General features: G+C 41.2%; 1 protein-coding gene across 1 annotated transcript in view; it reads right to left on the bottom strand.

Moving 5' to 3' along the window:
* Positions 1-1,869: 1,869 nt before the first annotated feature.
* The window catches only part of LOC139937774 (uncharacterized), a 96,285-nt gene continuing 79,850 nt past the window's right edge, over positions 1,870-18,304 (bottom strand). The window contains 15 exon segments of the mRNA XM_071933079.1: positions 1,870-3,280; positions 3,843-3,943; positions 5,537-5,683; positions 6,135-6,359; positions 6,716-6,891; positions 8,093-8,350; positions 9,325-9,415; positions 10,269-10,448; positions 11,070-11,306; positions 11,807-12,041; positions 13,289-13,944; positions 14,326-14,581; positions 15,580-15,793; positions 16,232-16,507; positions 17,632-17,751. Coding sequence (XP_071789180.1) covers positions 1,870-3,280; positions 3,843-3,943; positions 5,537-5,683; positions 6,135-6,359; positions 6,716-6,891; positions 8,093-8,350; positions 9,325-9,415; positions 10,269-10,448; positions 11,070-11,306; positions 11,807-12,041; positions 13,289-13,944; positions 14,326-14,581; positions 15,580-15,793; positions 16,232-16,507; positions 17,632-17,751 — 4,583 coding nt within the window.

Genomic DNA, 18,304 nt, shown 5'->3' with positions numbered 1-18,304 from the left:
TAACTTAAAAGCCGTTTTCCCATCTGAAGAACTCAACATAAAAAAGGGGGGCGAAAAGGGAGTAGCATTTAAACTGAGGCTAGGCATTATCTCTTTGTATGCCTAGCCCTGGGCCGAAAAATAAAATAATTTTCTTTCTAGGCGAAAAATTATACACGGTGAAACCAGCCACCAAGCCCAGTTTATCATTACATGCACAATACACCGATCCAGTAGGCTCCGCCCACGACGCACATGTGAGCAAGAACACGCCAAGATACGCGCACGAATGTCGGACCTTATTTGTTGGACCTTTGTTGCGTTGTGATTGGTCAATACGCTAATTCTTTACAATATTTAAGTCCCTGTTGAAAACTCAGTTGTTTAAAGCTTCTTTTTGTAATTTGCCTATTTGTATCTTGTATCTTTCTCTAATTGTTTATTTTATTGTTTCTTTTATGCGCTTAGAGGCTTTTGCATTAGGCACTTTACAAATGTCTTATTATTATTATTATTAATGGGGCGGAGCTTAATGGATCAGTCTATTGTATTATGGCTAGAACTTTGTTCTTGCGAAGCAAAATTTACATATGCTTTACTACAAACGTTTTTTTTTCTTCTAGATGCGAATTTAGTACTTGCAGTTTTTCTCTCCTTTTATGTCAGATTGTTATGAAATATTTTCATACTTCATCATTTGCTTGGCTGGAAGGCAGACTGATCATGCGCCAGGCAAGCAGCCATCAACAATAAATGAGCAATTGTGTTTAAAGAAAAACAAAGCTTAGAAGCTTTATAAATTTTCTGCTAATCATAATGATAGAACAGTTTAAATTCAACACTGGAATAGAAAAAACATATCTTCGGAGTAATTTGAGTGGAACAGGTCTAAGTTTGTATGGGAAAAAAAGAGAAAAAAGTACAGAGTCGCATATGAATATAAACTAGTACAAAATGTTGCATATGATAAATACTCCAGATACAAATGGTCAATACTAGTGCAGATGGGTCACTTAGCAAATCATTTTCATTGGTTAGATTTGAATAAAGTCTGGTACAATGGCTTAGTCACAACTCATTGCTTAAATTTTAATTCATCGGACTATAGAGACAGTCGCTATGTATCATGGTTTGGGGGCAAGCTCTTGCATAGTGATGCTAGAGACAAGGTTTGCTCAGATTGCAATACAAAAGATTGTCCCAAACCATTTGACATAGCAAATTCATGGCGTGTCATGGCCTAGCAGTTAAGAGCACTGGATTCAAGCTCTGGTGTTTGATCAGCAGAGTGTGGGTTCAAGTCCCGGTCGTGACACCTGCGTCCTTAAGCAATATACCTAAACGATGATTGCTTTGTAAAGTTGGGGAGGAAGTGCTTTCTGCTCTACCATCCGGGCATCTGATGGATGATACCTAAGCCTGCATCCATATATGGACTGTGAAGGGGGTAACCATGTTTCAGCCCCAGGAGGAGGTGGCATCGGCCCTTGGAAAAAAACAGCCCATACCTTGTGGCCTTTAGGCCTCGTGTGTCAGGCGACTTGCATTTAACAAACCAAAAACCAAAACTGACCCTACAGACTAAGCAATCATGACTGTTTTAAGAGGAATATCAATTCTCTCCCGAGTTATCTTTCATTTAGTAGTTTTTTTTTTGTAGCCCCTTACCAAGAGTGGCTTTTTAGCCTTGTTTGGGGGTGAACTTGCATTAAAAAAAAAATTAAAAATTGCAACAGACTTTACTCAAATGTAACCCGCAAATAGCTTGTTGGTGGCTCCTGCTGACATCCTATATTTCAACAGGGCCAGTTTGGACAACGGCCTTGTGGTCTTGTATAGTATTAGTGTATTAAGTCGACTGCCATACAAATGGTTACATTAGTTGGAAGGCTAAAGTGCTGTCGGCCCAATGAACAAAGTCTGTGCCGACGGTCGTGGGAACTCCTGCCCAGATGACAAACTTTGCTGTTGCTGCTGCTGATGTAGAGACCCACTGCTTCCTTGGCGCATGACTGGCTGAGGGGGTGGCTGCCTGTTACCATTCATCGGCTCGGGTTGTGGTGGTGATGTCGCATGCTGAACAGCAGGCTGTGCCAGCACACTCCGAACCATACCATGTTGGGCATCCTTCTCCTGTTGTAGCTGGTGCTGGGAAACAAGTGGCGATGCCTGCCGGGGCACTATCGCCCTGTGGGCCACGGGTTTCGGGACGGGGGCGGACTGGGCTAAGTTTTCCATACTGCCCTCGTCTGAGTTCTCCATGTTAAAGCTGAGTCGATGTGACACCACAGGTTGTCCGATATCTCGGTGCTGTTTGCCCCTCATCATGACTGGAGGTTGTGTGGATACCTTGGAAGATCCTCCAATCTCTGGCGGATTTCCTTGGGAGTTACTCAGCGGGGAAGCTCTCGATGGCATGTCTTCATCTGGACGTTTCGGTAGCGGTCGATGGGCCATCGGGTTGGAGACCATCGGATGGGTGTTTGTCGTCGAAAGATGTTTGTTCACGGGATGTGACGCTATCGGCATAAAGTTTCCAGCGTGCATAGGTTTGGTGATGGGTTTGGCCAGCAGTCTAGAGTTACTGTCCTGATTATAGGAAGAGGAAAGTGCAGTCTTTCGTTGAAGGGACTGGGCTTGCTGCCGTGCCGTAAGTTGCTGTTGCCTTAAAGCCTGCTGCTGCTTCGATACTTGTTCCTGCGGAACCTGCCGACTAACTTGCTCCTGCACTGGCTTTGCCGAGCTGTTCCCCCCTGGTTGGCCAAGTGCAATCTGTAAGGTCAAAGGTCGCTGTATATCCTGGTTCCCTGCATCCCCTGTCAGTGACCCTTGAGGATCACCCATCACAAGGGTACCGGTTACCGGGTAGGAGTTAGTCATACCGGTGTATGCGATCCGTGCACTCGCAGGTATAGTGTGGGAATTCGGCAGTGTTTTACTGGCCACCTGTCTGGAGGGGTTGGAGCCCTTGCTGGACTGTTCGGAATTTCTCAAAGACATCAGGTGCTGCTGGGATGGTATGGTCTGGCTTCCAGGCAACACCCCGTCCCTCTTTGAGGAATCAGGCGGCGAGATCTCATTCTCCGAGGCCTGGGAGCTTCCCGGCTGCGAATTGGGAACCCCAGAATCCCTGCCTTGGTCATTGTCAGCTGGTGAGTCTTTAGCAGAGGGGATCTCCTTCTGCTTCTTGGTCTCATCTTTACACTCTTCCTTTACACGAACGAGGAGTCGACGGACCTCCCTGTTGTTGGGAGCTAGCTTGATGGCTTCCAGGAGGTCCTGAAGTGCTGGTCCAAATTGCCTGAATAAACAAGACAGAGGGAGAGAGAGGAAAGTGAACATCAGTGTTTTGTCTAATAATTATACACTTCTTTGTGGCGTGTCGTGGCCGAGCAGTCTAGTTCACCGGACCCAAGCTCTGGTGTTGTCAGCAGCAGAGTGTGGGTTAAATTACCGGTCATGACACTTTTGCCCTTGAGCAAGGCACTTGATCAATTGCTTCGTAAAAAGTTGGGAAGGCAGCGATTCTTCTTCACTAACCAGGCTCCTATAGTGGATGATACCCATGCCTACATCCTTACAGACTGTGAAGGGGGTAAACCCTGTTTCAACCCCATTAGTAGGTGGCAATGAGCCCCGGGGGCACTACATGGAATGGGTTTTCAGTCCCTACCTGACTGCATGGGTTATCCCTGAATTATTGTTTGGGTATTCCTCCCACATCTCAAAAAATAAAACATTTTCTTTGTCTGTCTCCATGGGGTTCTTGGCTAGAACAGGGACTAAGATCGCTTTTTCTGAGAGTCCATAATAATAATAAATGAAATGAAATAACTACAACATCATTCTTGGACTGTCCTTACCTGATCGCTCTTTTGGCTCTGGCTCTTGCATAGAACGCCTCAAAACACTTGGGCTTAATCTCTAAGGCCTTCGTGGATAACTCGATGGCTCCCGCAATGTCCTACAGGATCAACAATAAGAAGTACAACATTTGATATGTGACAAAGCAATGTGAAACATTCTAATACTGATTATAAATACACTAAACGTTATGGAGACGTAATAATATACATGTAAGTAAATAAATATAAATAAATTATATAAATATATAATGAGTGGGGTAAATGGCCTTAGCTTTTGATCCACACCGGACCTTCTTCAGAGGCATAAACAAATACCCGAAAAGTTATAATTATCAATCATAAAATTTAGACTTTTAAACATTTATCATACGCACAATTGTATTAAGGGAAAATATAAAAAGGAAAATAAAAATGGGATTTTTGTGAGCAATATTACTTTAGTAGGCCTAGATTAAATAAATGGTTCCTATATAGCGCTATTAAAAAATAAGGAATGGTCATTGCACATTACAAATGAAATCCTTTCGAAAAAATATACACAAAAATAGTGAAAGTATACGAAGCAAAGCAATCCTAAGTAAACATAATTGTAAATAATCATCATTAACAGTTGTAAGTGCTCTGAAAATTAGACGGACATCAAATAAGCTGATACATAAATAAAGTGAACCCATGAATTGGTTTTTGGAGGCAACTTTCAATGATCAATTGATCGGTTGAAAGTTTATTTTGTTAAATTGTGCCTTTGCAAGACACACAGCGCATTTACACACGCCTATCCTGTCCACCGTTTTGGGAGCCAAAATGAACACAAAGGAATTCACCACCAAATTGGTGGAAATGGTAGGCGTTCATTCTGCGGAGGTGCATTCAACAAACTTCTTTAAACCATGCCATGACAACTTGTAAAAAGGTTTGCACTTTTTTTTTTTGAGAACCCTTAAAACACTCGGGAAGACTAGGTATATGGACAAAACTTCAACAAGTAAATGTATCTACAATACAATTGAAAGCAAGATCCTGAATATTTGCAAGATCCAATAAATCAAGCAATATATCAATAAATATGTCAATCAATAAATCTTTCAATAAAATCAATTAAATCAATCAATCAATCCCAAAGGTAAAATGAATCAATCAATTAGTAAATCAATCAATAAATCAATCAATAAATCAATCAATAAGTTTATCAATAAATCAATCAACAAGTCAATCAATAAATCAATCAATAAATGTGAAAATAACAAAAATTAATCAAACATTTTATCAATCAACCAAATAATCAATGCACCAATGAATCAATGAATCATTCAATCAAAACAACAAATCAATCAATAAACATATGCAATTAATGAAAACAATCAATAAAAAAACAATCAAATCAACAATCCACCTTGTCGATCAATTTCAAAAACAGTCAATTAATAAACCAATAATTCAAATAAGTCATTAAGGCAGTCAGAAAGTACACAGCAAAAGGCAAAGGGGAAAAATTAAAAAGGAGATGAGGGGTGGAGGGTATGGACTGGTTTGACCACAAGAAGGACAAGATCAAATGGGAAACGGGATAAAAAGTAGTAAACTAGTGACTGGACAGGCTAAAATGGGGGATATCTGTGGGGGAAGGGAGACGGCAAAGTTTTGACTAATATCTCAAAGGGTCCATTATTGAGTGTCGACCCTAGACTCACCTCAAGTTTCCTCTTGCATCTGGAGACGTTGAGTAAGAGGTTGACCTTGAGTTCCTTGAAGGTGCGTATCTCATCACCGAAGGCCTCTGTGGGGTACTTCTTTAACGCACACTGGTATTTGTGACACGCCTCTCGCCACTTCTCCTTCTGTACAGTCAAATGGGAGGTTGAGACCAATTGAAATTAATTTTAATTAATTTCTTTTATTTGTTTTCCCCCAACGCACAAAGAATAAGTGATGAAATAGCCATGAATTATAATTAACATTATACAACAATTACGAAAACATCAGGAAAGTAGGATAAAGGATGTAGGTCTCCAATTTGTTTTTTGAGAAAAAATTCTCTACTGCTGCAGAGTAGATCTTTTGGGGAATTTGATAGAGTTCTTAGTTGTGAAAAGAACTGTCCTGCTTATTAACTACTTCCTGTGCAGACTTAGAAAATCAGTAGGGATTACTACTTTTGCTCAGTGGATCTAGGAGACTTCTCATCAATAGCTTCACTACCGCGAAGTGCATTCTAAATAGTCTAAACACTTCCACTAGCTTGCTCTAGTCACTGTCAGGAGACAATGCAAAGTTGTTGAATCATCTTACCTTATACAGAGCGTTTCCATCGTCCATGAGTTTCTTGAGTAGTAAGACCAGTATATCTGGTTTGGAGGTAGCCATCGCCCATGCAGCAGGACCTAGTTTGGCTCCTTTTTTGAGTAGTACTGACACGACGGAGGTATTCCTGCAGCCGATGGCTCGATCTAGTGGCCGCATACTGCTGTTATCAACATGTTCAATAGTAGCACCTTTTTCAATCAGAAGCTGTACCTGTATAGTCAAGAACAAAGAGAAATCAATTAAGATGAGAACAGTGTACTTTCATCAACATTTTACCTTTTTTTCTCCTCCCCTTTCTTGCCAATTTCAACAAAAATCCATTCATCTTAACATTATACAGGATTTAATCGACTTTACATCCTATCTAATGACAAATTTTTTTCCTGATTTTTCCCAAGGGCGAACAAAATCAAAATTAAGTAGAGATAATGTCAAGCCCTGACATTATATAGAGATATAAGAATAAATTTCCTGTTGAATGAAAAAAAAGGCACTTCATTTAATGTGAATGACGGTTAAAGAAAATAACACAAGAAACCATAAACAAATACTGAAACAAAACTTACAACTTGTGGATCTCCAAAGAAGGCAGCAAGGTCCAGCGGAGTCCGACCATTCTTGTCGTCATGATCAATGTCAGATCCTCTCTCGAGCAATGACCTGACGATGTTGAGATGTCCCTTCAGGCATGCCCAGCATAAGGCAGTCAGGCCCTCCTTGTCGCACTTTGCAACCGAAGCACCTGAGAAACAACAGGTTTTGTGATTAGACATCACGATAACTTAAAGACACTGGACACTATTGGTAATTGTCAAAGACCAGTCTTCTCATTTGGTGTATCTCAACATATGCATAAAATAACAAGCCTGTGAAAATTTGGGCTCAAATGGTCATCGAAAAAACACCCTTGTCACACGAAGTTGTGTGCTTTCAGCTAGGAATAAAAGACTTCAGGCTAGAAGTCTTTTAATATTTTAGTGAGAAATTACCTCTTTCTCAAAATCTACCCTACTTCAGAGGGAGCCATTTCTCACAATGTTTTATACTATCAGCAGCTCTCCAATGCTCGTTACCAAGTCAGTTTTTAAGTTAATATCTGTTTTGCATAATTACCAAACGTGTACCTTCCCTTTAAAGGAAAAGTATACCTTTGGTTTTTGGAATCGTTCCATTGTTTTAATCATACAATAAAACCAACCTGTAAAAGCTTCATTTCAAACGGTGGTCACGTTTGAATATGTCAACGCAGGAAAATAATCACTAATAGGAATACACAATCTAAGAAACATAACTGACAGTAATGGTTCTCATATTCAAAAATTGCATTGATTTGTGACAGAACAACTAGAATAAAACAGCCCAAGTCTCTGGAATACAACTAGAACCTGAAGACCAAATCTAGCTAATTCTTCAAAGAGTGTTTTATGGCCGAGTGAATAAGAACACCGCACCAGACTCAAGCTCTAGTGTTTCTTATCAGCAGAGTGTGGGTCTGAGTCCCCATATTGACACTTGTGTCCTTCAGCAAGACACTTAGCACTTTGAGGATAACGACGCTATAGAAGACTTCGTAATTATTATTAACCATTATTGCATTGCCTTTAGATGGACATAAAACAGTAGGTCCTTTTAAGTTGAGGTGAGCCCAGTTGATACTTCCTGCAAATGCAATACGAAATATGACGTCACAGGCTCGTTTTCACTGCAAATGTTTCACAGGAGTTGAGCACATTTCAACTGATGCGAATTACTTGTTGCGAATTTGTGGCGTCAAAACTCGTATGGCATTCGCATTCGCAGGAAGTATGAACTTGGCTTCATGCACATTAAAAAACAAAACAATTACACTTATAATAATATGATTATAAATAGTCCAAACATGGGGAGAACAAAGACAACCACAAGTGTGTGTGCGCACGCATGATTTGAAGTTCATCTCTTACCTTTACTGAGTAGCACCTCCAAAACAGCCAGGTGGCCTTCCCCTGCGGCCAACATCAACGGCGTCCTACCGTGGCGGTCAGTCTCCTCCAGTGAGGCGTGGTTGAACAGCAGGATGTCTACAATCTCCCAGTGGCCACGCCTTACTGCGCAGATCAATGGCGACATCTGAGACTGGTTGGGGGCGTGGATGGACACGCCCCTTTTGAGGAGGAGCTTGATGACTTCTGTGCGGCCGTTAGCGCTGGCAGCCGTAAGCGCTGAGGATGAAGGAGAAGGAAATGAATATCCATTGGAAACCATTCAACAGCAATGGGGGTGTTTATGGTGGACCAACATGGGGCGGATTGCAGGCTGGCTTTATAGAGCCAGTGGGTAATACTAAATGATTACACAGTCAATGTAACTCACAAAACTGACACAAATGTTAAAATGCACCAGTTAAAATAGTTATTAGTACAAGGGTTACAATGACAGATGATATAAAACCATAAACGTGCAAGTGTGCAAACATCATAACAGTTCAATCAAATGCAGCATTTTAACAATTCAACCGAAGACAAAGAAATGGAAGATTATCATATCAGCACATGTACATGTTGAAATGGTTTAATAATTCAGTAAAATGTAGTATTATTCTAACACTTCAAACAAGGAAAGAGAAATGGAACATTAGCAACTCATGTACATGTTCAAACATTTATAAAATTCAAGCAAACGCATCATTGGAAGGCACTGGACACTATTGGTAATTACTTAAAACAATTGTTAGCATAAAAACTTATTTAGTAAAGAGGAATGGAGAGCTGTTGATAGTATAAAACATTGTGAGAAACGGCTCCCTCAGAAGTAACGTATTTTTTTAGAAAGAAGTAATTTCTCATCGAGACCTCAGCTGAGGTCTCGAATTTAAGGCATCTGAAAATACACAACTTGTGCGACGATGGTGTTTTTCTTCCATTATTCTTTTGCAACTTCGACGACCAGTTGGGTTAAAATTTTCACAGGTTTGTTATTTTATGCATATGTTGAGATACACCAAGTGAGAAGACTGGTCTTTGACAATTACCAATAGTGTCCAGTGCCTTTAAGCAATTTAACCAAACTAAGAAATGGAAGATCATCGGCACAAGTACAAACATAATAATAATTCAAGCAATTAACAATCAAAGACAAGCAAAACCTGACTCTCATAACCCTTGGTCAAGAGAAGGTGGACATGTGCTGTGTTTACCTGTATCTCCCATGAGTGAGTCAGTCTGATCGATGTCTACAAGATGGCTGTCGGCCTCAAGGCCAGGAAGATCCAGTAGAAACCCACACACCTACAGTCAATCAGAGTCAAAGAAGAAGATAAGCAACCTCGTTCCCAGTGGTGATCGATCTCACCGCGCCATTTTTTCCCAGCATGCCTTGCTCGATAATAACCCCTGGAATTGGCAAATTTAAATGTGCTATACATGTATGCTAGCACATTCAAATGAGCCATTATTGAGCGTACATATTCATTATTCAATATTTTCTACGAGCGCATGCATGTCTTTCGTCTTAAAGAATGTTTTTGTTTTTGTTTTTAAAAAACGGGTTTGTGTCATAAAAAATGGGTTCGTGTCATAAAAAAACGCGGGCCTCATCAACGTACAAAACTACGCACGCACGCACTTGACATAATATGCATAACCATTTCCTGAGCCAATCAGCGTTGTTTCCCAGTACATCCCTCCCAGGGGTTAGTGACGAGAGGTATCGATACGGCGCGCTACCCATGGTAGCGAGGCTGGAAGATAAGTCTTTGCAAACTTACTGTCAGCAACATGTGTTGGGACCAATTTCATAGAACTGCTTTACGACTGATTTTGTGCTCACTGTGTGAGGTGAGTTTCCAGTTCAAAGCGCTGCTAACCGTAAACGCACGAAAACACATGCTTACCTTCCGTGCTTACTGTATAAAAATGAATGATTGATGTAACAATCCATATCCATTGTGAACGAGCAAGCTGGCCACAAAATGTTCTTACTAATTTGTCCAATTAGTAAAGACGGCAACACACAAGCATGAAACCAGACATGGCTTCCAAGGTCTTACCTCTTTGTGGCCATTAGCGGCTGCGGCTATGAGTGCCTGCTAGGAAGCCCAACCAACATGTATAAAACCAGACATGGCTTCCAAGGTCTTACCTCTTTGTGGCCATTAGCGGCTGCGGCTATGAGTGCCTGCTGAGAAGCCATTTTCCTGTTGAGTTTAGACGTCTCGTGAATTGACCAATCACATTGCAGTATGAAGCTGACGGCTGCGAGGTGGCCGTGCTCGGCGGCGTGGACCATTGCACATTTATTACTCTTGTCGGTTTCAATCACCTAAAGAAATTCCGGAGAAGAAACATAATGTGAATGATGGAAGGGTTACCAGTTAGCTGTAGGGAACCAATATTCAGAGGAAACTTGCTAAAGATGACCATTGCAACTGTTGCATATATACATGTATGTCGCCATAGGACAAACAGTAGAAATGCACACGTTTGTATGCTCCATGCACAACTAGCCAAAGAATGGTCTTCTTTTAACCCTAGTGAGAAAGATTTTTTTTATGTGATTTTTTTTTTCCCTTTAATTTTCTTTAATATTTCTAAAATCCCCCAAACTAGCAATAAGTATTGTTGTCTGGATACTAAATCACAATTTATTGATTTAAAACACAACGAAACTGTGGTTTAAATCAATAAATTGTGATTTAGTATCCAGACAACAATACTTATTGTAGTCATTGTGAAATCGGGGGCTAGTTTGGGGGATTTTAGAAAAATCGAAAAATAAATCATAGATACTAAAACATTGTTTGTATGAGAGAGATTGGCCGTTTTTAGCTTGGTGTGTGTATATCTCTTATGGAAGTTTGCCACATTCCCTTGATGGGAAGATCATCTAAACAAACAAACAAACAAACAAACAAAACCAACAAACAAACAAACTAAGACTTACCCTAGATTTCTTAATGATCAACATCCTCATGATCTCCAGATGACCGTTGGCGGCTGCGTAGCTCAGCGCCGTCATCCCGCGGTCGCATTCCTCGTTCACGTCAGCGTCAAACTCCAGCAGTAGCGAGACCATCTCCGTGTGACCCTCCCTGGCCGACACGCACATGATGGGGGCGCTGTTCAGTACATCCGTGTGGTGGTTGGGGTTGGCACCAGCGAGCAGTAAAAGCCGGCTGACCTAATGGGAAATATGAGAAGATACAGCATGTAAAGGGCCATTCAGAATAGGCAATGTTTTAAACATTTAATTTTTATTTTCCCTTCGAAATTATCAGTGGATGGGTCAGAAGAAATAACCGGAAATTTAAATTCAGTTTTTATCACGAAAAAAAGGAGAAGACAAAATACCCAACTGGACAGGAATGTCCATTTCATTCCTACTCCCAATTAAATTACAAAGCCCGGAAAAGCAGTTGAAGACTACTGGTGTTGGAGACCTTTGATCTAAAATATATGCCGCCGATTTCACCAAACTCTTCCTCACTAGTCGTTTTTTTTGTATTCATGGGTCCTCACTAGTCATTTGTGTACAAAACCAATAGGGATTGCTTCAATACAGGAACAACAGGTGCAAGAGGTGCCCTCTAACGAAATGGTCAAACACGACTGGGTGTGATGACATGAAATGATGGTTACCCCAAATTTGAGTCCTGCAAAATGCTCAAGTCAAACTCTAACCTTGACATTTGGAGAGAAGAGATTCCTCCTGGTTGCCAGACTGAAGGAAAGCTGGTCTGTATTGAGGTGCATCCACACTGCCTGCAGCTCCCTCGCTGAGAACCCTCCCAGCTGCCTCCCTAACGTCTTGTAGATGTGAGCCTTCAAGATGTGATGCCCAAGCTCAAAGGCTTGGTCTCGATTCAGATGTCTGGATTGACGGCTGAGCTTGAAGGCTAACAGGGCGTGGCCGGACCTTTGCAGAGACAGATAAACTCAAACAATTAGTCTTTGTCTCAAAACGTTTCACGTAAAATTATTTTGGCATTTAGATGATTCAGTCCTCTAACATACTTCAGACAAATATAACTTAAGACATGCATCTTACTTGCCATATTTTTGTGTTCCATTTTGCATTATAAAGGATATCTTTGTTTTTTTTAACAGTCCAATTGTTGTAAAGGGTAGGTACACGTTCGGTTATTGTCAAAGGCCAGTCTTCTCACTTGGTGTATCCCAACATAAGCATAAAATAACAAGCCTGTGAAAATTTGAGCTCAATCGGTCATCGAAGTTGCGAGAAAATGATGAAAGAAAAAACACCCTGAACGGACAAGTTTGTGTGCCTTCAAATAGGAATAAAAGACTTCTAGCTAAAAGTCTTTTATTATTTTAGTGAGAAATAACCTCTTTCTCAAAAACTACATTACTTCAGAGGGAGTAGTTTCCCACAATGTTTTATACTATCAACAGCTCTCCAATGCTTGTTACCAAGTCAGTTTTAAGTTACTATTTGTTTTGAGTAATTACCAAACGTGTACCTTCCCTTTAAGCCTATATAAATGTAGATATACATTTTTATCTTTTTGTTAGACATTTATTTCAATATTGGCAACAACAAAAACGCATCAAATGCAATTCAATCATTAAACAGTCTACAGAATTGAAACATAATTATAATATGGCTAAAGATACTCCGTTAAGTTATTACCAACATGCAGGGAAAAATTTGAAGCATAGTGCTTAAAAAAAAATTACCCTAGGACAGACAAGACTTTACTACATGTTTACATGCACAAGACTATACTATACTACATGTACATGTATACCATAAAACTAACCTACAGTGTATGTAAATCTCATTTCAAAAGATGGAAGCTTTTTTCAGATATTGTTGAAAATCCAGAGCAGTTACATGTAAGCCACGCAGGAAGAATAATCCATCAATAGAATCATTCTGAGAGAACATTTCTGACAGAATTATTTCTCAGAATAAAAATTTGGGGACAAAAAGCTGATTCTTGATAATTTACCTCGACTTCGTCTCGGTAAAATTATCAAGAACCAGGCCTCGTTGGGATTAAACCACTAGTTGAAAACCTCTTCACCACACATTGATTCCCTTATTGTTAAAGGACAATCCACAAGCAGAAATGTCTGTAAGCATGCTTTCTTAACTTGGCCCCCCCATTGAGGTGAACGATTTTACAGTGACTGTCTTACCTGTGATCACACATGAACTTAACACTCTCTCCTTCATCCCTGCGAATCAACCACTCTCTAAACGACGGATGATAGAACATCCTCGTCCCGTCCTTCCGGAAACAGAGAAAGCTCGAGACCATCTCGATTCTCTGTTTGAAGTCCTCCTTCTCCACGTACGTTGTGATGTACCCGGCGTTCATTACGTCCAAGACAAGGAGGTCTGGGAGCGGGTAGAGGGACGCCAGAGCAATGTTTAGGATTGGAGAGACGCGATCAAACGCCCTGGTGGTTTGGAACTTGAGGTTACATAACAAGAGGTACACCTCGGAGAGGTTGATCGGCAGGACCTTGTAGCTGGTGCTCTTCAAGACGATGTGGCCCTTCTCGATCAGGTCCAGGGTGAGCTTCAGGTACAGGAAGCAGCCGCGGCTCAGAGACTGCAGGTGGTTGCGGAACTTGGACTGTGCCGAGTGTTCCAGCTTGCCATTCAGGAGGACGTTGTCGCGTACGGAGGCGCTCTGCTGCAGACGGAAGTTGATGTACTGCTCAGCGTCCTTCTGCACGTGCTCCGACGAGGTGCTGGTGGCGTTGGTCGTTGACTTGTCCAGGCATACTTTGTGCAGAGGAAGCATCTTGACGATGTCAACTAGAGAACTCCTTATTGTGATGATCACCTAGATTAGTTAAAAAACAATAAAACCCATTAGGTATATAAACAGACAAAAGTACATGTACTACTTTAGACAAAAGTTTTAAGACTTGCCCAGGCCCCCTTTTAACATTCACTGTCTGTACACATGACATTCATAGTATTTTCTTTCTTCATTTTTTACATGCTGAAAAATTTCAGACAATCCCGGCCATATCTCGTTGGGCCCCTCGCATCACAGCCCCGGTGCCCCCTTTCAATGTTGGCTCTCATTGCTTGGTATGCGCTGCCATCAACAATGAGCGGGGGTAAGTGGGAGAGAATGTTTATTTGCACGTTGCAAATGGGTGGCCCAAGCATTTTGGCCGGGATTGTAGATGCCCCCACGGTAAAGAACAGCACAAACCTTGATCCATGGTGGGAACTTCATGATGTTCTTGGTGATAAACGACGAGATGGTGTCCCCGTAATCCGACTTATGAAACTCCGCCTCGCTCAGACCGTCCACGAGTATCAAGCAGGTATCCATGGCGATGCGACCCTGGTTCTTGAGCATGTTGAGAGGCTCGATGATGGCGCGGGAGAGAACCTCCGAGGGGCTCTGCGTACAGTCTCTCATGCTCAGTAAAGACTGAAGCTGGGGCTCACTGAGAAGTAGCTCTCTGCAAAAAAAAAAATCCACAGAGAATGTTGAAAGGGTTTGGGTACTTTGTGTACAACACAAAACACAAACGTCTAACGATTTTATTAAATTTTCCCAGTTTAACGATAATAATGGTAAATGCTTCCCTACAAAACATAACTTGCAGGTGTGCTGTAGTTTTTGAGAAATGAGTAAAACAATTTTCAAAAAAATAATTCTTTGTCTCAGGGAGATGAAAATTATTTCAGCATTTACAATGGATTTACGCGACTCTCCTGAACACATTGCTCTGTGACTCTCACTTTTTTATCAAAAACTTGAAAACTAATGAAGGTGAAACTTCTACAGGTAAATTATGAGACATACATCTTCATCACAGTGAGTAGGGATTCATGTCGTGGCCAAAAAACTTGATCTGCAAAAGGTATCAAAACCTTTTGTACAAATCAAGTAATCAAACACTAGGGAAAATGACTGGGTAAAGTTTCAAATAACTTTGGGTTCAACAAAGAAAAAAAATTACTAAAGCTAGAACCTGCGACCTCCGGATTAGCGTGCTGACGCTCTCCTTACTGAGCAGGAAAGTTTTTTTCAGAACTAATTAAAGCCTGTCCAGAGCCCATCTTGCTTATCAGGCCAGTGTCTATATCCAGTTTCCTTGGCATTCAATAATTAAGAATATTTCTTTTTCGCCTGGATAGGATGGCAGTCTAGTCTATCACAGGTTACTCCCCAGCTCTCGCCGGTACCTGTTCAGCAGAGTGTGGGTTCGAGTCCGAGTCATGACACTCCACAAAACACTTAACTATAATAGCTTTTCTCTACCCAGGGGGTTCTAAATGGGTACCTGTGAGGGCAGAGATCGTTCTTGTGATTAAAATGTGCTGGACTCTTGAACATTTCAATGAATCAATTCCAGGGGTTATGAGCGATTGCTGGGAAAACATGGCGCCGAGAGATCAATCACTTCCCTGAGAACATGTTTGCTCACCATGCAATGCCTGAAAACCTACTTACTTGTATGGCTGCAGACAATGAGCCAGTTGTGCAGCCAGCCCATGTACAAACTCAGGCACCATACACGTAATGCTGTTATCCGCTTGGCAGACGTGAAACGCACCGACCTGGGAGGCAAGAGACATGAGAGCCTGCTCAGACTGTTGGCGTACCCTCGTCAGCGTGCTGGAACTACTGTACAAGCTCACCCCATTGGGTGGGTTAGTGTTTTTATCTGCAAAAGGAAATAGAATAATAGATTTAGCATCAAGGATAAAGAATATAATTTGTTTTTACTACTGCAACGATGTGTATTAATAGGGAAGCGATAGGCTGTTAAAAGAACCCCTAAGCTTGCGAGTGCTAAACCTTGCAAACGCAAAAGCTTGGGAGCAGGAAAGCTTGGGAGCACGAAGCCTGCATATATTTATCCTTTTTTTTTTAAGACCTACTCTGCAATCTGGGGTGTTCAATATGGCTTCATCTTCATGTTCTTATGATTTTTATCTCAGTTGTAAAATATCAAAAAATTATCGAGGCCTATCAAAAAAAGAAGAAGAAGATTTTCAGTTAAAAGCAGAGGAATCACATCCCTTCCTTATTAAGCACTGTACACTCTGTATTTTCTTGAGTTCTGTAAAACATAATCCAACAAGTTCTGAAAGTTTCTAACCTGTGAGTGCTATTTCCGGACTGCTATCGTTGACTAAGAATTGGCTGAGTGCGCTAAGCGACACCAACTTGGCAACAATAGTCGTCTTCCCTGTGCCGACGTCCCCCAGTAGGACCACGCCCCTCAGCTTGGATGTCGGATCCTTCAAGAGGGAACGATCGAGGTCGATGAAGAGCCACTCTCGACCAATCAGAGGGATGTCCTGATGGAAGCCAGGGATCTCAAAGGCGATTGGCCGGAGGAGAAGCTGTGTCGGCTTGTAGTTGGGAAGGCGGGCTGTGGAAGAATTTTTTTCAACAAAATAAAAATGAATAAAAACTTAGTTTTAAACTAGTGGTTGTTAGTGACGTAGGGCATGGACACAGAAGTTGTAGTGTGAATGACTCAAGTCATGTCATGTCGATTTGACCAGCGTGGGTTATCATTTTCTTAAACTGGTCCACTAAGCACTGTGCTATGATAACCAGCGATGCAACAATGCCCGGTTGGCTGGTTTCAAAATAGTATTTGACTAGCGTAGTCTATCATCGACTAGACAGAGTTCAGGCTAAGTTAGTCGTACTATGGTCAACGATAGTCCTTACGCAAGCTTGGCCTAAACGCCTCTCTTAATATTTATGCATGAGGTATGTCACAATGCTAACTCAAAACGAGGTGATGGGCCCAGCCACGTGCACGTGCGCCCATAGCCTCATTTTGGGTAAGAATTATGACGTCATGCATAAGTATTGAGAGAGGCGTATACTGTCAGCAAAATATTTGGAAAATTATAATATGAGAAAAATATGTAAGATTATTTTTCTGTAAGATTAATCAAACGACATGCCGGTTTAATAATCGACCATTATGCGCATGGTCTGCACAATTTTGAGGTTAATTATTAACAGATCATCAGAAATTTGGAGCTATGGTTACGGGACTCAAAGACTCATTGATTCAATACGGTGTCCCATTACTCATGATCAGCGCGCAATGGATTCTGGGTGAAATCTGAGTCCAGGCAACACCGACAATCATCCTAAGGCGTTGATTTTGATGCAATGCGATGCACAACTATCAAATGTAGCATAGTTACATACCAACTACAACAAGGCATCTATCTTGGAAGCTTGATTCATTTTCGAACTGTATTCGGTTCCCATCATGCATTGCGGAATATTTTTAAGATGGGGCTTCCGCACATGACCTATTAAGAATTTCTTTTATTCAATATCACTGTAACTAAGCATTAATCACATGATGGTATGTAGTTTGACCAATTGTAATGAGTAGCCTATTTATGAATATGTATGAGATACAGCTACATTTAACATCCCTGTAAACTGCAAAAGAGTCATTCCATTGTCTTTATTCTGTTTTTGAGCATCGATGACAGATGTTTACCGTTGAAGACCTCTTACCTTTCATTAGATCAGCCGTCAGCTTGCCGGTCGATTCTTTATCGCGGAGCGACCGTCTGATCATGGCAGCACGACGCCCTCCAAACAGTGGAATGTCATCCAGAGCTTCTGGACTTGAAGCTGGGGAAGGGGAGAAGAGAAGTAATGATAAACAGTTCTTATATATGTATATTTGGTTTGCGGTAGCACCATGTGTGTATCTACTTGCCAGGTAGAGTTTGTTTTTAGGGAACTGTCTTGCTTTATTTTACTGCCGCGGAGTAGAAAATCAGAGGTTCGGGAGACTTCTCCGTTCTGAAAAGAACTGTCCTGCCAGGGCGGATGGCATAGAAAATAGACTGGACTACTACTTTAGCTTATAGGATCGTAATTAACTGTACTGCCGCGGAGTCAGTTCTGAATTGGTATCAATTTGGTTCCATATCAGGCCTGTGAGCGGATCATGAAAAAAAGCCGAAAACTCATCATTTTACACACATGGTCACACAGCGTCTCCACTAGTCCCTGTTTGTATTAAATAGAGATACTTTTCAACACTGAACTATCCAGCAGGACCCCTTAAAGGCCGTGAAAAATGATAGCTTTGAGGGACGGAAACATATATACTTTATAAAACAAGCCCTACTGATTCCAAATAAAATATTACTTTACCATTATCTGTGTATTTGACCTT

The sequence above is a fragment of the Asterias amurensis genome, chromosome 5 (genome assembly GCF_032118995.1).
Source record: "Asterias amurensis chromosome 5, ASM3211899v1".
Classification (NCBI taxonomy): Eukaryota; Metazoa; Echinodermata; class Asteroidea; order Forcipulatida; family Asteriidae; genus Asterias; species Asterias amurensis.
Note: the sequence above shows the minus strand (reverse complement) of the source record. Positions and strands in the feature narration are given on the sequence as shown.